Source organism: Leopardus geoffroyi, chromosome C3 (assembly GCF_018350155.1).
Source record: "Leopardus geoffroyi isolate Oge1 chromosome C3, O.geoffroyi_Oge1_pat1.0, whole genome shotgun sequence".
Classification (NCBI taxonomy): domain Eukaryota; kingdom Metazoa; phylum Chordata; class Mammalia; order Carnivora; family Felidae; genus Leopardus; species Leopardus geoffroyi.
This window is the reverse complement of record NC_059338.1, coordinates 57,539,707-57,563,233: the sequence shown is the minus strand read 5'-3', so window position 1 is coordinate 57,563,233 and position 23,527 is coordinate 57,539,707. Positions and strand designations below refer to the sequence as shown.

The 23,527-nt window shown below is 39.3% G+C and overlaps 1 protein-coding gene across 1 annotated transcript in view; it reads left to right on the top strand.

The window, feature by feature from the left end:
• The window catches only part of BLZF1 (basic leucine zipper nuclear factor 1), a 29,946-nt gene that overhangs the window by 1,258 nt on the left and 5,161 nt on the right, over positions 1-23,527 (top strand). The window contains exons 2-6 of the mRNA XM_045453012.1: positions 341-415; positions 10,125-10,564; positions 12,948-13,147; positions 15,261-15,389; positions 18,289-18,508. Of these exons, the coding sequence (XP_045308968.1) occupies positions 385-415; positions 10,125-10,564; positions 12,948-13,147; positions 15,261-15,389; positions 18,289-18,508 (1,020 nt within the window). The 5' untranslated portion in view covers positions 341-384. The remainder of the gene's footprint in view (positions 1-340; positions 416-10,124; positions 10,565-12,947; positions 13,148-15,260; positions 15,390-18,288; positions 18,509-23,527) is intronic.

Here is a 23,527-nt window from a genome sequence, read left to right as displayed (position 1 = left end):
ACATTTTAAAAAAAATTTTTAATAAGTAAGATTACTGTTGTCGTATCAATGATACAAAAGCCGCTACAGTAACTTCACCACAGTTTCTTAACTAAAATCCAGGGCACCTGATAGAGTATACTTGGCAGAAACAGTGAAACAAATTTGAAAGTAAACCACCAGTAATTTTTTGAGACCTTCGTTAACTATAATATCACCTGTGGGAAGGTTTTGAAATGCATGTGTACTAAATGCAGAAACAAGTAGAATATCGTCATATCTAAATTACAAGGTAAATAATAAACTTAGTAAACATCTTTGTATAGTATTGTCTTAATTGTTTCAATTTATACATTTTTAGGTTTTTCCGTAGAAGGTTTGAGGTGCCTTTTCATTGGTTAAAAAATGACTACTCTTGAAAGTTTAGAAGCCAAAGGTAAGTGTTCTTTTTTTTTTTTATGTTAATTGTTTAAAAAAAATTTTTTTTAATGTTTGTATTTATTTTTGAATGAGAGAGAGAGCGTGCGCATGAGTCGGGGAGGAGCAGAGAGAGAGAGAGAGAGAGGGAGACACAGAATCCGAAGCAGGCTCCAGGCTCTAAGCTGTCAGCACAGAGCCTGATGCGGGGCTCGAACTCACGAACTGTGAGATCATGACCTGAGCCAAAGTCAGACACTCAACCGACTGAGCCACCCAGGCACCCCCGATGTTCATTGTTTTTAAAACATGTAATTTATGACACAAGGACGGAGGAGTGCTTGAGCCAAGCAACTAAATCTCATAGAGCTCTTGGGAATCATTTGTGTTTCAGATTTCTCCGTGCTTGTTTTGTAGTGCGGTGTTTACATTTCAGTACCCAGGTCTACGACTGAATAGTCACATCATTGGATAGTATTCATTACTGCTGTTAAACTACTGTTAAACATTTAGTGTGAAAGCAAAGTTTTGCAGCTATGCTTTCTATCCACTACAAGAGTAAGACTTAAATAAACAAGAAGATGTATGTTCTAAAGATTTCAGTAGACACACGAGCAACTAGGAAGTGTAAAAGACCATTTGTGTTGGGTTGTATTGCTTGGCTGCTATAACAAACCAAATCGGGTAATGGAAATAGCAGAAGTGTATTGTCTCACAGTTCTGGAGGCTGGAAGTCTAATATCAAGGTGCTGGCAGGGCCATGTTCCCTCTGAAGGCTCCAGGGAAGGATCTGTTCCAGGCCAGTCTCCTAGTTCCTGGTTTGCTGGTAGTTTTGGTATTCCTTAGCTTGTAGATGCATCACCCTGATCTTTGCTTTATGTGGATATGGCATTCTCCTTGTGTGAATGTGCCTGTGTGTCCAGATTCTTCCTAAGGACATCAACCGTGTTGGATTAGGGGCCCACCCTACTCCAGTATGACCTCGTCGAACTAATTACATCTGTAATGACCTTATTTCCAAATAAGATCACATTTTGAGGTATGGACTTCAACATAGGAATATTTGAGGGGGGGCCACATCAACTCATAATGCTTGCTAACTACAGTAGTTACTTTTTAGTCCTGCTTTAGTCCTGTTTGCTTGTCCTCTCTAGAACTATTGATCATTCCCACCTTTTGAAATACTTTCTTTCCTTGACTTCCATGATATTATTCTTGTTTTCAGCCTACTCTGTAGCCCTTCACTGTTCCAACGCAATAGCCACACGTGGCTATTTGAGTTTATGTTGATATTTTTAAAAATTAAAAATTCAGGGGGTGCTGGTGGCTCAGTCAGTTAAGCATCCGACGCTTGATCTCGGGTCGGGTCTTGATCCCAGGGTCATGAGTTCAAGCCCCACATTGGGCTCCACACTGGGCATCAAGCCTACTTTAAAAAAAAAAAAAATTCAGCCCTTCAGTCACCCTAGTCACATTTCAAGTGCTCATTAGCCACGTATGGCTAGTAGCAATTGCATTAGAAAGAGCAGATAGAGAATGTTTCCATCACTGCAGACAGTTCTATTGGGCACCAGTGCTCTAAGTATATTTTCTCTCTTTCATCCTTCTCTTCTTTTGGTTTATCTTTTAAATATTAACGTGTTTCAGCCCTCTTTCGCCTCTGCTCTCAGGGCTTTAGTAATTGTCTGTAAGAACAACTTCCAAATCTGTCTGTAGCCTGGATCTGTTCCTTTGTGCTTCAGACCCTGATAGCCTACTGACCATCTTCAGACGGGCATTGAGAACACTTTTTGCATGTCCCAAAGTGAACGCCTCCTGATTCAGGTTATTCTTGGACAGTGAGTTCCGGAGATTGGGGCCTGTCCCCTTCTCTCCATGGGAACTTATTTTCCAGAAGCCAGCTTTGCAGTAAACAGACCTCCAACAGCAAACTCTTTGAAAGGGATTCAAATATGTTTAGGAAGCAAGGAAGAGAAGATCATACCAATACATATTTAAGTGAATTTATTCAGCTGTGTGAACAGCATTTCGGAGTCTCTGGAAATCATTAGAATAAGCAAACCAGAGAATATAATGAAAGTAATACACCGGGGATTAATGAGGAATAGGGCAATTAAATGGTAACTACGGTGAAAGTCATTAGCATGGTGCATGGCAAAAAGCGAAACCTGAATATAGTATTATCATTGGAGATTAAAAGTTAGTTATTGCAAGGCCTCTGTGAAAGTAAATTATTTTTTATTTGTTGCTACCTGTTTGTATTGAGCATTAGACTTATAAAGCGCTTTCCCATACCTTATTTCATCTGATCTTCATTTTACAACGTACATAATTCAGCTGTTAGTCCTATTCCTACTTAATATAATGGTAACCGTTGTTAGTGAACAAAAGTTACTTGTATGCATGGCCTAGAAGCAGGTGCATTTGTCATGGTTGGCGTTTGTCGGTGGCCTGCATTTCCTGTAACTGCCTCACAAGAGAAGCACCATTGGTTTAGAGAGTCCGAACTTCCTCTCAGTGGACATTTGAGCAATATCGTCATCGCGAGAGGGACTGCTGCTAGGGTTTCATTTGAACGGGAAACAGGCAATAAAGAGAAACCATTTGAAAATCAGCATTTGAATCCAAAACTTTCCTGAGAGCAAGATTAAAACTAAGAGTATTAAATAAAACCAGACCGTTTAGGGAAAGTAAACCAAGTAGGAGAATCTGAATCATCTAAATACTTAGAATTCCATCCGATACTCTTAACACTCATTCTGTGGAACAGGTATTAGACGAAAAAGAAACCTACGGACAGATAAATTTGGGAAGTTCTGGATTAAAGGAGAGTTTATGCTACAGGACCTCCCAGAGCCTTTAACATCCTCACACGCTGTGAAGCTGCGAAGAGTTACAGTAGACAGCATGGCCCACACTTATTTGACCAGGGAACTCTTCATTCATGGAGCCTGTGACAAGGAGAATGATCCCATGTCAATAAAATGTGGACCTAACCCTTAAGTCCACTAATCCATAACACAGATATTTTAATTTAATAGTAACTAAACCTCATTAAATGAAATTGGTGACATTTAAAAAGAATATTGATTTCAGATTACTGAGTGACAATCCCTAATTTGTTTAACTGTTTGATAGCTGAATCTGCATCTACTCTGAAACGTTTGTCAGACTATAACCGAGTGTCGGAATTAACGCTTTGGTGTAGAGGGGGAAAAAGTAAGCGGTTTTTAAATGAGTTAGTTATTGGATGTTAAAATGAAATCTCAGTGGTGGGTTAACACTGATGAACTTCAGTAAGTGCTTACGCGTCTTTTCCACGCCAAGCACCGTGTCATTAAGCTGACCGTACAAAGATTAGGAGGCAGACCCTGCCCTGTGGACCCCCCAACGGTCCTTTCGGTGAGAGAAACAAAGCATGTTAAAACACTCTGATGTTTGCATTATTCTGAGAGCACTGAGGGATGAGAGGAGAGTAAAGGTAAGTGATCTGCCCGAAGTCACACAACATGTGGCAGTGGGGGGATCGGGGGGGAGCTTCGGGTATTTTGACCCAGAGTCTGGTGTTCTTTGTACCACACCATCCTACAGACTTAGAGTATCTTGTGTTCTTGGAGTTAGAGTTTTATGGGAAAAGGAGAAATGTGTAATGATAGACTGGAAAATCGTTTTTGCCTCAGCATTCTAGAGCAAGGATTGGCAAGTTATGGCCCTCAGCCTCCTGAGAATATTTACAAATCAGTTTGATGACAGGGAACACTGACTTTGAATCGCACTTGGGCCAAGGGTTATCCCAAATAAAAAATATTTCTGTACTTCTCATTATCAGACATATACTACGAAAAAAAGAAAAAGTAATTTCTCATTAAAGTTTCATCTTTGAAATTTGGTTGTGTTTTTTTTTTCTCTTCTTTGTATAAGTACCTATATAGTATCCTCAATTTTGCCTCATGGTCCGTAAGCCTCAAATATTTCTCATCTGGCCCTTTATGGAAAAAGTTTGTCAACTCCTATTGTGGAATATTATTTGTTCTTTGCCTTCATTTCAATAATCTTTGGGGAAGGCGGGAAGGATGAGCCATAAACTAGAGATATGTTTTCGTTCTTTGATAACTGATCACTGGGAAGAACGATGTTGGTGAATAATTGAAGAATGGTTCCGTTGGTTCCCTTCGAAGCGTGGAGAATAGGGATGGCTGTTTGGGTCCACTTAAACATTACTCATAATTATGGAGCTCGTACCACAGACGATTGTCTTCCCACCTGAGAGAAGATAAATGCTCATGAATGTGCCTTGGATTGTGCCTTGTATGTATGTAATAAAGCTTTCTATGTGTGTCCTAAGGGAAGGTAGAATTATGAAAGGTAAGTTACCAGGTGAGAAAGTGGAAAGCCCGGACTCCCACTTGCCTCCATGCCTGTGCACATTAGCAACAAGCATAGTTTTTACAGAGTTGTTACAGCTGCCATGTCCTCTATTTTACAACCCTCACTCTCATAAATGCTTGAGTAACTAGAGCAGTTTAAATTTTTTTTTTTAACGTTTATTTATTATTGGGAGAGAAGGAGAGACACAGAGCATGAGCAGGGAAGGGGCAGAGAGAGGGGGAGACCCAGAATCCGAAGCAGGCTCCAGGCTCCGAGCCGTCCGCACAGAGCCCGACGCGGGGCTCGAACTCACATACTGTGAGATCATGACCAGAGCCGAAGTCGGACGCTCAACCAAGCCACCCGGGTGCCCCAAATAAGTAGAGCAGTTTAAATAAAGTTAAGAGTAAATTGATGCTGAACCAGGTGAAGAGAACTTCTTGATTGGAATGTGTGATGTATCTTGTTGGAAAAGAGACTTCTTTTGAATACCCATTAATGTTCCTTTGCCCTTTAAATTTAGCAGTAATTATTTTGTGCTGTGTTCTTGAGTCTCCATTACCTAAAATTCCAACTCAAAAATATTACGACTTGCCTAAAAATCCTATTCAAGCACAGTAGCGTGTCACACCTGCTTCTTGTTTCTTCCGCCTCAGTGGACCCGGATGGTACGGCCCTAGCTTTGTCTTTTTGTTGTTTTGTGAACCCCCAGCTAACTCCTGATTCTATAGAACTTCTTCCAAGACAGAATGTCTTAGAGACAAAATTCAATTTGCATTAGGTAAAGTTAGCACATCCTAAAGGCAAGCGTTAAGAACACGGGAGCAGGCCTTTACTTTTGCAAAGTTCAGTGGAAGTTCTCCTGGGGGCTCATGTGCTCTGGCCTGACCTGAGATCCCAAACTCTTTATTTCTCCTTCTGGAGTATTCCTTTGTGGGTCTTCTGGAGAGCAGAGTTAGTCCTAAGGCCCAAGTTAACATACAACATAGAAATGACAAAATATTTTATCCTGATGTAAAATGGAACACATTATACCCCAGATGCCTTTCCACCGCCTCTGTAACTAACATAACTCAGGACTCCCAGTACATTGATACGTCTGTAGGAACCTCCCCCCCCCCGCCCCCCGCAAACATCTGTTAAATAAAAAAAAAACAGTTCTAAAGTCTCTCGATATACTTTTCTAAGACTTGAGCATAAGAAAATAAAAGTTAGAACTATATTTGATGTCATGACTTAAGCTTTCTTTCTCCCCCTGAATCAGGATCCAAAGTTTATTATTGGTTTTTTAAAGAGTAACCACATAGGCAACAGAAGCTAACATTTAGTGAGCGCTCACTGTGCCAAACACTGCTCTAAACACGTCACGTGTATTCGTATTTAAGTATTGCATTAAATCATCGGTGTTAGGGATGAAAAAATAAATAAATAAAACGAAATAAGAACGTGAGGAATAGATCTCCTGACACTTTGCTAGAGTTATTTGGTAAAGCAGTGTGACAATACTGATCTCCCGGCACTTTAATTCCATTCTTGGGAATTTATTCAAAAGAAATAATTGAGAAGTTGAGAAAAATCTGTAGGCATAAAAGTATTCACTAAAGCATTACCATAGAGAAAAATTAGAAAAAGTCCAAATATCCAACAATAGAATAATAATTAAGTAAATAATGCTATATTAACTTGAAGGAATAATGTAGTCATAAAATGAAAAGTATGAAGAATGTAGCAAGATAAGGAAAGTATATTAAGCTTCTAAAGTTAATTATGATTACAATCATAAAAATGATGAAGGAATTTGAAGTAATGAAAAATTATTTCAGGGTGATGAGAATATAGGTAATTTTTTCTTCATATCTTTGAATAATGTAATGTTAAAAACCAGAGGATATGTGTATAACTGTATTTGAACTACTCTGTAGTTTCTGTATCTATTTAACAAAGTTTATGAAGAAGAAGAAAACCACGCTCATTAAAAAATAGAAATCTAATACAGAAACCTAAGGAAAGCATTCTTGTTAGGTATTTCCCTTGCTGTAAAACAGCTTTATAGGTAATTTTTTCATTGTTTCTTGTTTGTTTGTTTGTTTGTTTGTTTGTTTAACATTATCCTGAACAAGCTTACCATTTCCTATGGCTCTTTGCCGGAGAATTCCATTTCTAGGATGAGAAATTGGGACTCATGGTAATGAGTCATTGCTTGATAGAATGTGTATATATTATGTAATCCCTTTTTAAATAGGCTTTGTACTTCAGAAATTCTTAAGAAAGGTTTAGTTTTAATAAGACCTTACTATTGCTCTTACCAAATTGTTTTCCTAACTTCATGGGTTACAGCGAAATGTGCTTAACGTTTAATAACAATTAAAGATTGAGATTTAATTGATCAAGACATGATACTGATATCTAAAGGTAATTGAGGCTTTTTTTTTTTCTTTTTAAGTAGGAATTGTTTCCTGTCTTTGCCTTAGAAGGTATAAATATCAAAATATAATGAATTCACTAAAGACCGGCCCATGATTGTTCTTAGTTAACATTTCTATAGGAATAAGATTTCAGTGGAACTATTTTTGCACCACCGATTGCATTCTGATTATATATTACCCTGTAATATATGTTCTTTTTTTATATACATGCCCTAAATTAGATAGTAATTTCCTGAGCACAGTAGTCCCCACTACCTCATATGATATCTGGTTAATATTAGGCATCAGCAGCATGTTTGCTGCCTGTGACCGACTCAAAGCTTGTCATTAGAACCACTGTTATAGGGGCGCCTGGGTGGCGCAGTCGGTTAAGCGTCCGACTTCAGCCAGGTCACGATCTCGCGGTCCGTGAGTTCGAGCCCCACGTCGGGCTCTGGGCTGATGGCTCAGAGCCTGGAGCCTGTTTCCGATTCTGTGTCTCCCTCTCTCTCTGCCCCTCCCCCGTTCATGCTCTGTCTCTCTCTGTCCCAAAAATAAATAAACGTTGAAAAAAAAATTTAAAAAAAAAAAAAAAAAAAGAACCACTGTTATATATGCTTGTCCTTTGCCCCTCCCCTTGTTATCATTCATTTATTATCAGCTAAAGAATACTGCGAGCGAAGCACATTACTGGAAATGTAGTAAACAAGAGACACAGAGTCCCTACCCTCATGGGACTTCTATCCTAGAGGAAGGCACAGATGTTATCTACCTAGTGACACTGAAAGGAAAAAAAAAAAGTCAATTTGTCAATTTACCATTTTGATAAATAGAGAAAAGGAGAAATGCAGAGTCTTGGCTGCAGGTGCACAAAAATGGAACCCAGCCTAATCTGGAAAGGTTAGAGACACGCTTCCCTTAGAAAAGGTTGAACTGCAATTATAAGGACGGGAAGTAATTAACTAAAGGGAATAGGAAGTTGGGAAGAATATTCTGAGCAGAGAAATGTCTGCAGAGGAAGGAGTTTTTAAGACACCCACACAAAACAAGTCAGGCAGGAACACAGGGTCTGAAGAAGTAAATGGCCGAAGTTGAGACCCAGGAGACAGGCAGATCATGGAAGGCCCTGTAGGCCGTAGTGGAGACTTTGGTCTTTATTCTGAGTGATGGCAAGCCGTGCAGGGGTTTCATGCAGAGGAGCGCTGCTTTTTACTTAAAGCTTCCCCGTAACTGTTAGGTAAACTCCCTGGGCTTTTGTGGCCTGACGAAAAGGCTTATTAGCAGAGGCAGTAATACTTCAGATTAATGAGGTAATAATTCTGGTTTGTAGAAGGCCTCCCAGACCGACTGACAGCTTAGCTCTGGAGTCAGATTTGGACTCAAATCCCAGTTTGACACCGATGATCTGGACAAGCCATTTAACTTTTCAAAGCCTCTGTGTTTCTAAAAAAAATGGGTACTGTTATGCTTACCTCATGAGATAGTTGTAAAGATTAAATGATATAATGCATCTGAAGGACTTAGAAGAATCCTTGGCACATAACAAATTGAATAAAAATTCATTATCATTACTGTGCACAGGCTGTGGCTTCCGCTTTCTCAAATGTATGCTGGGCTTGTAAAATGGCAAGAAGTCTAACGTGTAGCTCAAAGGGATGTTACCGGATGTACTAATTCAAGAACTCCATGTAGCTTAAGTATCATCTCAGCTGCCTCCTTCTGCCTCTTCTGCTTACTTACCAGGGCAAGTTCCTGGACCACTTTGTGCCTCATTTTCTTCATCTATAAAATAGAACTAATCATACCTACTCGAAAGGTGAGTTATATGTTAAGTATTTAGAATAGTATTTGGCACGTGGTAAGTCTTTTATAAGTGTTGGTTATTTGTTACCTAAAATTTTCTCATTTAAGACCCAAGATATGGATATAGATGTCATTAAATTCATCTTGTGGAGGTTAAAACTGAGGCTCAAATAACTGCAGGATTTTATCCATGATAGCACAGGGAGTAATGATGGAAATAAGGTTCAAAACCAGATCTGGTTGATCGCAGAGTTCCTGTCTTTTCTCTAATACCGCGTTCTTCCATTCGTTTAGGGCATGATGCCTGCCCTTGTGTGCTTATCAAACTCAGTGGGAAAGTGTGATTAGCATGGGCGAAACCCATAAAATGATCATTAAAGTTCGTGATTAAGTTTTGAACTGAATATTTGAAACAGCAAGTGCTTTAGGCATGCAGAGAGTGCTGGGACAGTTGGGAGGCTTTAATGCAAAGAGTGGAGTCAAAGCTAACTTCTTATGGGTAAGTTAGAATCACAAATCACAGTGAGTGGCAAAAGAAGCCATTTAAGAGAAGAAGAAGCAGCAGGAACAAGGGCCTGTTGGGGCCTAGAGGAAAGAGTATTGAGTAATCCAGTTAGGTAGCTTGTGCGAAGCATTCTCTGCCAAGAGTTCACAAAGCAGATGAGTATGTTTTGAGGTAGACGGCCCAAGAATGCACGCCTGTAGCTTGTATTTACGTTTATAGTTAACTGACGTTATCAAGGGTCTACAGTGTGCCAGGTGCTTGGCCTTAGTATATTCTTTCTTACCACAACCCTGTAGCATTGTTGCTGTTATCGTCATTTTGCAAAATATGAAATAGAGATTCACGGAGGGTTAAATTATTTACCCAGGGTCACACTAGGAAATAGAGGTCCAAACCAAATACCCTGATTCCAACTCTCTTGCATTTTCTACCAAGAGAGAAGCCATTTACTGAAGGAAAGTGTGAACCCGTAAGACTTTCTTCATCTTTTATTTGACACCTGATTGTTTCTGAAACCTCGTGTTTACTCTGAATTTTTTGCGTTCTTTTTAGTGTCAGTAATTCTGAATGTCAGGTAAAGCATGTCTTGGCATTTGCGCCGCATTTCCTTTTAGCAAGTAGCTTATGTTTTGTTTTCCCTTTTATAGTCACCCTCACTCCAGCCCCAGTCCGAGGAGCAGGAGATGGAATGGAAACTGAGGAGCCACCTAAAGCTGTTGAAGTTACCTCTGGAATCCAGCCCGTGAAGCATCACATCCTTCAGAACCCACGGAAGAAAGCAGTTCCAGGAGACAGCCCAGGAGTTCTTCAGCTAGGGAAGATCCTCGCCGAAAAGGCAGTGGAAGTCGAAGCCGTAAGAATATTAGTTCCCAAAGCTGCTATAACCCATGATATCCCCAACAAAAATGCAAAGGTTAAGTCTCTGGGACATCACAGAGGAGAATTCCTTGGTCAGTCGGAGGGAGTTGGAGAACCCAGAAAGGAACTGTCAGAGGTAAAGAATGTACTGGAGAAGCTCAAGAACTCTGAAAGAAGGTTATTACAGGACAAAGAAGGTCTTTCAAACCAGCTCAGAGTACAGACAGAGGTAAGAACCAATAGACTTAACGAGCACTGCTCTTTACACCTGGACCTTCTAAGCTTGCGTACTAGAAGACTATACTTCCTCTTGGAGTGCCATTTGTTCTGGCTTGTCATTTCTCTAAAGAGTTTTCTCTTAAATTTCTCTTTCTCAGCACGTCTAGTAGAACGAGTATGTGTTGCGAACTTCTACCCTAAACCTGGTTGAAGATGCACGTGTGAGGTGCTTTGGACAGGACCACCTATAAGGTGTCAAGGAGGTCACAGTTACAAAATTCCAAACCCAAACCTGACCGAGTTAGACTTTGAAACGGACTAGTTAACGATTTCTGTTTTAAGAATCCATAAGTTCCAAGTATTTTTCTTTATGCACACATAATACTTGGGATGAAGAAATGGTGGGGTTAGCATTGTAAATGGAAAACCGTCTATTAGTGCTCGATTGTGTTTCTTTAGCCTTTACATCGCCTTACCTCTCACCCTCTGTTTCTCAATTAGACTCTTCGTCTTTTGGCTAGATGTCGTTAGCCTTTATAAGTGACACTATGGTTGGTGGTTCTTACCCAAATAGGTCTTCAATGTTTTTTAAATACCTAATTTCTAATTACAAAAGCAGTACATATTTATTGTAAATATTTTCGAAAATACAAAAAAATGAAAATAGTACCAACCATAATTATACCATCTAGCTATATAAATGCACAGTTATACATATTGAGTTCACGTTTGCCTTAAAACCCCCATTTTTGGTTATTAATATTTTCCGGTGTCACAGAATATTCTATTACAGTATCAATTTTTTTTCATTATAATATACTCTTTTACTTATGTATTCAAAATTGAAAAACAACAAATCCTGTCCCCCTTTTAGCAACTGTCCTTGATTAACTTAATGGAACCGAAAGTTACATAAAGTAAACATGTTTTTAATCACTTGTTTGTTCTTCTGTATCCCATACCTATGATGGATGGTGCAACACAAGAGTGCCTTCCAAATTACACGTACGTTAATATTAGAAGAAATTTTGTTGCATTATTCTTTTTCAAAAATAACTGATTACCGTTATCTAGCACCCTTCCCTCCCAGCTTCCTGATATATTTCAGTCTTACTTAAAGCAAGACTGATGTGAAGGAGAAAAACCACAGCTGTGCCTTCGGCAGGATTTTCAAATGGTGGCAGCAAAGAATAAAACTTTAATTTTCTGAATATTCTTTGTTTAAACCACATTCATCTATAGTTCTCTTGTGAGTTTTAGGAATCCTGCCTATGCACGCTGCTTCTTCCTCACAACTTCTGGAAATAAATTCTACATGAAACCAAAAGTCTTAACCCTCCTACCTGGCAGACACTTCAAAATCGGGGATAGAGAAGAAAATTCAAGTATGAAAAAAAACTGTAATGAAATCCATAACGGCTGAATATTTCATCAGATAACTATGTTTGACATGCACATGTATCTTTACAAATTCATTTAAATGTGTATCTAAACATATCGTCTGTATTTCTCCATCACCCACCTCCTCCAGCCCCCAAGTAAATGAAGACCACCAGCCAAACAATTCCAAATGTCTACTTCTCTTTGATTCCTTGTCTCGGTCAAAATATCTCTATTTACCTAGTCACTTGCATTTTGGATTTTTTGGATTTATCCTGAACTACTTCCTTTTCACCCCCTATGCCAGACAGTAAGCTCTTGTTTTCCCTCCTGATGAACAAATTTTAGGATCTTTTTCTATATTCTCCAATAACGCGATACTAGAATACTCAAGAATAGTTTTCACCCGGACTGCTGCACCTCTGACACTCTAACTGGACTCACCTCTTAGAATCTTGTCTCCTATCATACAGTAGCATTTTTAATAGCAACGCTGTTCTTCCGTTGCTGCACTATATATCAATACCTGTTACTGGATATTTACGTTTTAATTTTTCACATTTGAGATAAAGTAAAGAACTTGCTTATAAATATTCTGAATTGCTCTCTTTGCTTAAATTCTTACAAATCCTATGACATGAAGGAATTTCTAAATGCTGAGAAAGATTAAAAAAATAAAACACTTTATGTCACTTTTTGGCAAAATTTATTGGTTTTCTAATATTTGCATTTAAATGTTAACTGGAAACAGTGTATAAGTTTTATGATAATGATTGGTACTCTTATTAGAAGAGGCTTAGTTTATAATCACGTGGACCATAGATACAAATACATAGCGATAGATATGGTTTGTATGGATTATGAAACTCCAATATTTAATAGTTGATTTTTGATATACACTTTAAGTAATGGAGGTCCAAATACGTGAAACCTGGCTTCTCTTTTTCCCTTTTGCCACATTGAAGTCAGGGACATTACTTTGAGCTTATTGTAACGGTCATGTTTTCTTCTAGGTCAATCGTGAGTTAAAAAAGCTGCTAGTGGCTTCTGTTGGGGATGATCTTCAGTATCACTTTGAACGTCTAGCCCGTGAGAAAAATCAGCTTATTTTAGAAAACGAAGCCCTAGGTCAAAACACAGCTCAACTTTCTGAACAATTAGAACGTATGTCAATACAGTGTGATGTATGGCGAAGTAAATTCCTTGCGAGCAGGTATTTTCTGTTTTAAGTAGTATTTCATTTCCTGGTTTTGGCTCTGTCAGGTTTTTTACCTGTAACCCAAGAAAGTAGGTTCGAGTGTGAGAATTTCTGACTCAGACTGTCAAAATACTGCATATATTTAAAGAGATGGTGTCTTCCTCCTCTAGGCGGTCAGTCTCCCTACGTGGAAGAGTGGTATCAGGATTCTCCCTCTTTCCAGAATTCTAGGTAACTCATCGATAGGGGAAATCATTCCTAATACAGTATTTAAGAACCAAGACAAAACTGGAAACTCAGATGTCTTATCAATAAAATCACACAAAAAGCCAATACTGCTTCTTCCCACCTCCTATCGGGAAGACTCAAATATCATTTCTCTTCCATGCTGTGTTCTCGTAGCTCTTTTAACTATGTTAATTATGTAAGAGAGCTTCCCAGCCTTCTTCTCGCCGTGCACAAACGAAATCATCCGTACGGCATACCGAATGAGGCCACTCTTTAGCAGAGGCGAAACCCCCAGGGCCCTGGCCCAGGCCCAGGCCCACAGACAGTGGGACACAGCTCCTCCCAGCTCCGAGTGACTGGAGCCCAGGGTGTGGGGTGTTACCCACGTGCCTCACACGTCACATGTTTAATAAATTCAGTCATCTCGAGATTTCCCCGCATAACACCGGACGTCTCGAGGCTGTACTGTACGAATCGCTGGCTGTGATGAAGAAATTTGCGGGGAGGTGTTTCTTCCTGTCTTAATATCTGTGATACTTTTCAGTAATGGACAACGCTCTTAAAGTCCTTAATTTGTTTCCTAATTGTGCTCACATAGGATGGTGTGTGGAGAAATGGATGTACTGCTTATTGACTTAGAGTGAAAGTTCATTCTGACTGAACACGTGAAGAGGCAAATCATGCATGTGTCATACAGATTATTGCCATACACAACTTTCTTGACATCCTTATCAATGCTGATAGTAACATTCGAACGGCAATAAAACTGAAACTCGACTTCACTGACATTTAACTGACTTAATCTTTGGTCGGTAGTCACTGTGGTCCGAGACTTTAATTTTAGGTTTAAGATTTTTTAACCGAACGCGGGGCACCTGGGTGGCTCAGTCGGTTAAGCGTCCGACTTCAGCTCAGGTCATGATCTCATGGTTCGAGAGTTCGAGCCCTGCGTCGGGTTCTGTGCTGACAGCTCGGGGCCTGCAGCCTGCTTCAGATTCTGTGTCTCCCTCTCTCTCTGCTCCTCCCCTGCTCACACTGTCTTTCTCTCAAAAATAAATAAAGATGAAAAAAATCTTTCAAAAAAAAAAAGAAAAGTTTTTTTAGCCAAATGAGCAAGCATACTTTAAAATTTTGCTTCAATTCCATTAATAGAGAACTGGTTAAATAAATATTGGTACATCCAATCAGAAGAAACCATGAAGCTGTTGTTTTTGAAAAAGGGAAAGCGATATGCATTATATGCACTAATGTGAAAAAAAATCACCAAGATAAATTATTAGGTTAAAAAAAAAAGGCATAGAAAAGTTTGTATTAAATAATCCCCTTTTTTGTAAATAAGTGGATGTATTTATTTTTTAACATATTCTTTTACGTTGCCATATACATAAATTTTTTTTTTCTGGAGAAATATATAAGAAACTTTATCAGTTGTAAAAGAAGGGTGGGGATGTTGGACAGGAGGAAAGACTTAGTTTTCCCTTGTATAAAAGCCTTTTGTATCTTAATATTTTTCTAAAGACAATGAGGTAACTGAGTGATAGGAACTCATTTTTGTTTTCCTCTAAAATTTTCTATATTTAAAAACATGTAATTATTATTATTTTTAATTTGGTTTATCTGGAATAAGATTGAGGTACATTCCAAAAGCCACTCTAAAGGAAAGTTAAATAACTTTTCTTTTGTCATTTTGTAGACACGTATTTTTTAAATCCCTTTAATGAGTTCTAAGATTATATATATTTTTAAATGCTTTAAAGCTGAGAAGTAACTTGACCGTGTGAAATCTTTGTAAGCTTTTGAAAATGACAGTTACAGTTACAGAAAGGTAGCACGTTAACTTCTTTGCAGCCGGAGAATTTATTATCAGGGAATTTACACGTGACATTTTCATCTTTTCCAGGGTTATGGCAGATGAATTAACCAACTCCAGGGCAGGCTTACAGCGTCAAAACCGTGATGCACAGAGTGCCATTCAAGATCTCCTGAGTGAACGGGAACAGTTTCGTCAGGAAATGATAGCTACCCAGAAGTACGGCACTTGTTTCCACTCTCAACTCTTCTTCCTTCTCTTGCAATTTTTGTTACTGTGATAGTTCTTTAGTATTTCTACATGCAGTAACTTATTGACTGTATACTTTGAGGAGCATTTTTAAATAGATGCCCAGAAGGGAGGAAGACTAAAAAAATAAGACCATGTGCGTCTTACATTCTTAATTACATTCTTATATATAATTCTAGCTATAATAGAAGTGATCTTTGGTTTTATTTATTTATTTTTATTTTTATTTTTTATTATGAAATTTATTGTCAAATTGGTTTCCATACAACACCCAGTGCTCTTCCCAACAGGTGCCCTCCTCAAGCCCATCACCACCCACCTCTCCCTCCCACTCCCCATAAACCCTCAGTTCTCAGTTTTTAGGAGTCTCTTATGTTTTGGCTCCCTCTCTCTCTAACCATTTTTTTGATCTTTGGTTTTAAAAGTGGTTTTTGTTTATAGTTGTAGCACTTCTGTGTAATTTTTGGTAGCGGCCAAAAAGTGCACCTGTCTCTCCTGTGGGAGGTCTTGAGGACTGTTCTTTAGCATTAGAGTTTATTTTAATGACCATATGCTCCAGAACTATCAAAATTGATGGTCTTTCTTAAAAGTACTTTGTACTTCTATACACACATCTTCCTGGACTTACAGTGGGGTTATGTCCCAGTAAAGTCATCCAAGGTGAAAATACCATGTGTCAAAAATTAATTTAATACACCTAACCTACTGAACATCATGACTTAGCCTAGCCTACCTTAAACATGCAGAACATGTATATTAGCCTATAGTTGGGCAAAATTACCTAATACAAAGCCCATTTTGTTATAAGGTGTTGACCATCTTGGGATTTGAGCACTACACTGAAAGCAAAAAACAGAATGCTTGTTCAGGTACAGAATTTTGTAAGTGTATTTGTTGTTTACCTCCCGATCACGTACCTTGCTGGGAGCTGTGGCTCACTTCTGCTGCCCAGTAAATGAGAAAGTATGGTGCTGCCTACTGCTAGACCAGGAACAGATGAAAATTCAAAATTCAAAGTATAGTTTTAATTAAATGTTATTGCTTTTGCACCATCATATAGTCAAAAAATCATCAAGCCATCATAAGTCAAAGACTATAATTGATTTATTACAAATCAAATCAGTAAGGGTCAAAGAAGAACTCACAGGGGAAATTACAAGAATGAAAACAATACATATGATGCTTGAACAACATGAGGAGGAGACTGACCCCCACCCCCATGCAGTTGAAAACCCATGTGTAATTTTTGACTCCTCAAAAATTTAACTACTTCTAGCGTACTCTCAACCAGAAGCCTTGCCAATAACATAAATTGTTGATTAACACATATTTTGTATATCATATGTAGTATACACTATATTCTTATAATAAAATAAGCTAAATAAAGGAAACTATTACTAAAATTATAAGGAAGACAAAATACATCTACAGTACTATACTGTATTTACTGAAAAAAAAATCACATAAGTAGACCTCCACAGTTCAAACTCACATTGTTCGAGGGTAAACCATATATCAAAATATCAGATTTTGTGGGAGGCAACTAAAGCGGTGTTTAGAGGGAAATTTATAGCTTTAAACACTTATTTTAGAAAAGAAGAAAGGTCCTGACAGTAATTTAAGCCTACTCTTTAAGAAACACAAAGAGCAGGGAGCACCTGGGTGGCTCAGTCAGTTAAGCATCAGACTTCGACTCAGGTCATGATTTCATTGTTCATGAGTTCGAGCCCACATCCAGCTCTGTGCTGACAGCCCAGAGCCTGAAGCCTGCTTTGGATTCTGTGTCTCCCTCTCTCTCTGCCCTTCCCCTGCTTGTGCTCTCAAAACACAAAGAGGAAATTAAGCAGAAGGAAGAAAATAATAAGAATGAGAGCAGAAATAAATGAAATAGCCAATTCTAGTTCTTTGATGAGATAAATCTAAGAAACCTCTAGGCAATATAATCAGGGAAAAAAAAGAAAGAAAGAAACACATCGCCAGTGTCAGGAATTAGGAAGGGCATATATTACCTAGATTCTATAGACATAAAAAAGATGATGTGGGGATGTTATGAACAACTGTATGCCAATAAATTCAACAAATTAAATGAAATGGACAGAGTCCTTAAAAGACACAAAACTACCAAAGGGTACTCAAGAACAAGTCACCTGAATAGCCCTAACCTATTAAAGCAATTGAATTTTCAGTTAAAAACCTTCTAATAAAGGAAATTCCAGGCCTACATAGATTTACTGGTAAATACCAGCAAACAACTAAGAAAGAAAGCAAGCCAAATTTACACAGACTCTTCTAGAAAACAGAAGGGAACACTTTCCAACTCACTTTATGAGGCCAGCATTACCTTGATACCAAAATCAGAGGTATTACAAGAAAACTACAGACCGGTATCTCCAATGAACATAGATGCAAAAGTCCTAACCAGAATTTTAGTGAATCAAATCCTACAATATGTAAAAAGGTTTCTACGTCGTGGCCAAGTACATTTCATCCTAGGAATTGTAAGTTGGCTTATCCTTCAAAAATCAATTAATGTAACTCATGAAAAAGGAAATAATAGATACACAAATCAGATCAGTAGTTCTGTACCACTAGATAAGTATACCAGTTTATTGTACCTGTACTAAAATATGAGAACTAAAAAAAAAGTCCTGCTTGTTGATGACTTCCAGATAATGACATTAATAAATCTATAAATGCTATCTATAGTCTTATTTTAACCAGAATTTCCAATTTATTGAACTCTGAGAAAAAGATATGTGAGAAAGATACTTACATGATTCCAGAAGAATGTTTCCCGTTTCTTTAGTATTCTTGACTTTTATGTTTTATCCTCTTATTAATATTCAGTGTTCCTGTGTGTTCTATGCAGACTCTTGGAGGAGCTCTTAGTCTCTTTGCAGTGGGGAAGAGAGCAAACCTACTACCCAAGTACACAGCCTCACACCACGGCAGAACTAGCGTTAACAAATCACAAGTTGGCAAAAGCGGTCAATGCTCATCTTCTGGGAAATGTCGGTGCTAACGGCCAAAAAAAGGTTCCATCGCCAGTTGAATTCTGCAGCACCCCAGCAGAAAAAATGGCTGAAACGGTAAAATATTTCTCTCTTGTGTGACTGTGGAACTTCTAAGACTGTCCCCTTACCAAAAGGTGATATAACACAAAGTGCTTGGGATTAGGAGTTAGGAATTATGGGATCTCAACCTGATTCTCATGCTAATGAGCTTGAGATCTTGGAAAAACTTGTTTCTTCCTTTGTGTTTTCATTTCTTAAACATTATTACTCTTGGGGTGCCTGGGTGGCTCAGTCGGTAAGCGTCCAACTTCAGCTCAGGTCATGATCTCGCAGTTCGTGGGTTCGAGCCCCGCGTCGGGCTCCGTGCTGACAGCTCGGAGCCTGGAGCCTGCTTCGGATTCTGTGTCTTCCTCTCTCTCTGCTCCTCCCCACTCACGCTCTGCCTCTCTCTCAAAAATAAACATTAAAAAAACATTATTACTATGTCCTTCAGGAGAAAAACGCGATTGTTTTGAAAGGGCCTATCTTTTAGCTATTATCATGAGCTGATAATAGATTACTTCTGACATCAGAAATTATTTTATTCCCATGTATAGATATGAATGTGGCAAATACTGCAGAATCAAATAGTGACCCGGTACCTACAGGCCTGGGTAAATTCAGGGTTCATGCAGATAAGCTGTTAAATACTGTGGTCTCACAGTTCTGTCCTAACCAAGGTCACCTCTATTGCATTTCAATATCTTACTCCTGTGTCCCTATCGCAGGCCTTGTCCTTAACCAGAATGGTCCACTTTTAAAATCAACTCAACACCTCTCTGCATGACCTGTGATCTTAACTCTTCTTTCCAAGCCCTGATTGCTTTAATTGCCCCGGTTCCTCGATCACATAATCTTTATTCCCTCGATCCCTACGTTTTTTATTTCATCTCATCAGCTCACTCCCCTGGTTTCTTTTCCTTCCATAACTTGCCTATATTTCAATTTTAAGTATCTTTCTCCCTTATCCCTCAGGTACCCTGAAAATGTCAGTCCTTTGTCAGTTCGTCACTTGCCTTGTTTCTGTACCTGTCAGATTATAACCTCACATTCAGTAGATGACTTTGGCTCCTAGTTCACAAAAAAAAGAAGGCACAGGCAGAAGATTCCTTCAAGGTCCCACATGATACCTAGAAGCCTAAAAAAGAAAAATCTCTGTCTTAAGTTCTCTGATGTGGCCTTATCACCTTTACAAGCAAGAACGTTGGACTAACGGTCCATACTTGTTTGTATTCATGTACCATCCATTCCTCAGTTCCTGCCATACTAATCCCAGTAGCCTTCCAGCTCTGCTCTTCTCAAAACGTGCTCATATAAAGGTCATGAACATTTAAATGCTTTTTTACCATATTTTTTTCTTTTCAGATTTTTATCTAAATTCTAGTTAGTTAACATACAGTGCAATACTGGCTTCAGGAGTAGAATTCAGGGATTCATCATTCACATACAACACCCAAGTGCTCATCATAACAAGTGCCCTCCTTAGTACCTACCCACTATCCGTCTAGCCCATCCCCCACCCACCTCCCTCCATCAGCCCTCAGTTTGTTGTCTATAGTTGAGAGTCTCTTTTTTTTTTTTTTTTTTTTTTAATTTTTTTTTTCAACGTTTATTTATTTTTGGGACAGAGAGAGACAGAGTATGAACGGGGGAGGGGCAGAGAGAGAGGGAGACACAGAATCGGAAACAGGCTCCAGGCTCTGAGCCATCAGCCCAGAGCCCGACGCGGGGCTCCAACTCACGGACCGCGAGATCGTGACCTGGCTGAAGTCGGACGCTTAACCGACTGCGCCACCCAGGCGCCCCTCATCTGTTTTGTTTCTTAAATTCCACTGAGTGATATCATATGGTATTCATCTTCCTCTGACATTCTGCTTAGCAGAATACACTCTAGTTCTATCCACATCATTCCAAATGGCAAAATTCCATTCTTTTTGATGGCTAAGTAATATTCCATTGTGTGTGTGTGTGTGTGTGTGTGTGTGTGTGTATACACACACACCACATCTTCTCTATCCATTCATCATTCATTGGACATTTGGGTCCTTTCCATGGTTTGACTAGTGTTTTTAATGCTGCTGTAAACATTGGGGTGCACGTACCCCTTCAAATCAGCATTTTTTGTATCCTTTGGGTAAATGCCTAGTAGTGCAATTGCTGGGTCATAGGGTAGTTGTATCTCTAACTTGTTAAGGACCCTCCATACTGTTTCCCAGAGTGTGTGCACCAGTTTGCATTCCCACCAAAAGTGCAGGAGGGCTCCTCTTTCCCCACATCCTCACCAACACCTGTTGTTTCTTGTGTTGTTAATTTTAGCCATTCTGACAGGTGTGAGGTGGTATCTCATTGTGGTTTTGATCTGTGTTTCCCTAATGATGAGTGATGTTGAGCATCTTTCATGTGTGTGTTAGTCATCTGGATCTTTGTAAAAATGTCTGTTCATGTCTTCTGCCCATTTCTTCACTGGATTATTTATTTTCTTGGTGTTGAGTTCGATAAGTTCTTTATAGGTTTTGGATACTAACCCTTTATCCAATATGTCATCTGCAAATATCTTCTCCCATTCCATAGGCTGCCTTTTACTCTTGTCAATTGTTTCCTTCGCTGTGCAGAAGCTTTTTATCTTGATAAAGTCCCCCAATAGTTCACATTTGCTTTTGTTTCTCTTACCTCCAGCAAATAGTCTAGTAAGAAGTTGCTGCAGCCGAGGTCAAAGAGGTTGCTGCCCGTGTTCTCCTCTAAGATTTTGATGGTTTCCTGTCTCACATTTAGGTGTTTCATCCATTTTAAATTTATTTTTGCATATGGTGTAAAAAAAAAAAGGGGGGTCCAGGGGCGCCTGGGTGGCGCAGTCAGCTAAGCGTCCGACTTCAGCCAGGTCACGATCTCGCGGTCCGGGAGTTCGAGCCTCACGTTGGGGTCTGGGCTGATGGCTCAGAGCCTGGAGCCTGTTTCCGATTCTGTGTCTCCCTCTCTCTCTGCCCCTCCCCCGTTCATGCTCTGTCTCTCTCTGTCCCAAAAATAAATAAACGTTGAAAAAAAAATTAAAAAAAAAAAAGGGTGGGGGGGTCCAGTTTCATTCTTCTGTATGTCACCGTCCAGTTTTCCTAATGCCATTTGTGGAAGAGACTGTCTTTTTTTCCTTTGGGTATTCTTTCCTACTTTGTTGAGAATTACTTGACTATATAGCTGTGGGTCTATTTGTGGGTTTTCTGTTCTGCTCCATTAACCTCTATGTCTGTTTTTGTGCCAGTACCATACTGTCTTGATGACTGCAGCTTTATAGATAAGTTTAAACTCCAGAATCATGATGCTTCCAGCTTTGCTTTTCTTTTTCAGGACTGCTTTGGCTATTCGGGGTCTTTTGTGTTTCCAGACAAATTTTAGGATTGTTCTAGCTCTCGCTCTGCCAAAAATGCTAGTGGTATTTTGATAGGGATTGCATTAAATGTGTGGATTGGTTTGAGTAGTAGAGACATTTTAACAATATTTATTCTTCCAATCCATGAGCATGGAATGTTTTTTCCATTTCTTTGTGCCCTCTTCAGTTTCCTTCATAAATTTTCTAGTTTTCAGAGTACAGATCCTTTAGTTCTTTGGTTAGGTTTATTCCTATGTATCTTACAGTGTTTGGTGCCATTGTAGTTGGGATCGATTTCTTGATTTCTTTTTCTGCTGCTTCATTATTGGTGTATAAAAATGCCGCTGATTTCCGTGCCTTGATTTTACATCCTGAAACTTTACTGAATTCATGTATTAGTTCTAACAATTTTTTGGTGGAGTCTTTGAGGTTTTCTGCATAGAGTATCATGTCATCTGCAAATAATGAAAGTTTTACTTCTTCTTTGACGATTTGGATGCCTTTTATTTTTTTGTTGTTGTTGTCTGAGAGCTGAGGCTAAGACTTCCAGTACTGTGTTAAAAAGTAATGGTGAGAGGACATCTCTGTCTTGTTCCTGATTGTAGAGGAAAGCTCTCAGTTTTTCCCCTTTGAGGATGATATTAGCCGTGGGTCTTTCGTATATGGCCTTTGTGATGTTGAGGTAGAATGGATGTTATATTTTATCAGATGCTCTTTCTGCATCTATTGAGAGGATCATATGGTTCTTATTTTTTTCTTTTATTAATTTGGTATATATGTTGATTGGTTTGCAAATATTGAACCATCCCTGCAGCCCAGGAATAAATCCCTCTTGATCATGGTGAATAGTTCTTTTAGTGCATTGCTGAGTTCAGTTTGCTGATATCTTGTTGAAAATTTTTGCATCCATGTTTATCAAGGATATTGGCCTATAATTCTTTTTAGTGGGGTCTTCGTCTAGTTTTGGAATCAAGGTAATGCTAGCCTCACAGAAGGAGTTTGGAAGTTTGTCCAGAAAAAAAAAAAAAAAAAGGCTACAGCCTATGTGTGTTTTGTACCGTTTGTTAAAAGAAGCCAGATCCAAAAAATAAAAGTAAAATATATGTAAATAAATATTTTAAAGATTAAAAGAAAGGAAACTAGAGCCTATTTCCCCTAGATCTGAAGCTTTGCAGCACTCTGTGATCAGTAGACTCGGTGCATGCATGGGGTTTGTGCTGGTCTTCTGGGGAGAGGGCCTTCCGCACTGATTTTTTCAGGCCAACTTGCCCTCTAGAGACGCATCAGTGCAGGTGGGGGGGTCTCGGCCTAAGCCGCTCCAGTCTCCTCTTGGCGGCACTGTTCAGCTCACTGAGGTGGATGGGTGCTGATGGGCAGGTGGCAAATGGTGTTGCCCTGTTCTCTCATCCCCCGAGCGGAGAACTCGTGCCTGCCACTCTTCAGAAGTCCCCGTCACAGAAGAGCGAACAGTCCCCACTCTCGTGTCCCTGGATTCCATCAGATTCCTACCTTCACCCTGTCTGTGTCCAGCTGCTTTATCTCAGGCACCCAGCTGGGTTTCTAAAACCCCAGATTTTAGGGACTCACGCAGGATGGCCGTGTGCTGAACTTCCGGGAGAGGGTCTTGAGTAGCGTTTGCCATTTCCAGCCTGTGCCGGGGAAGCAGTCATGCAGGCACACAGTGGCTCAGAGGC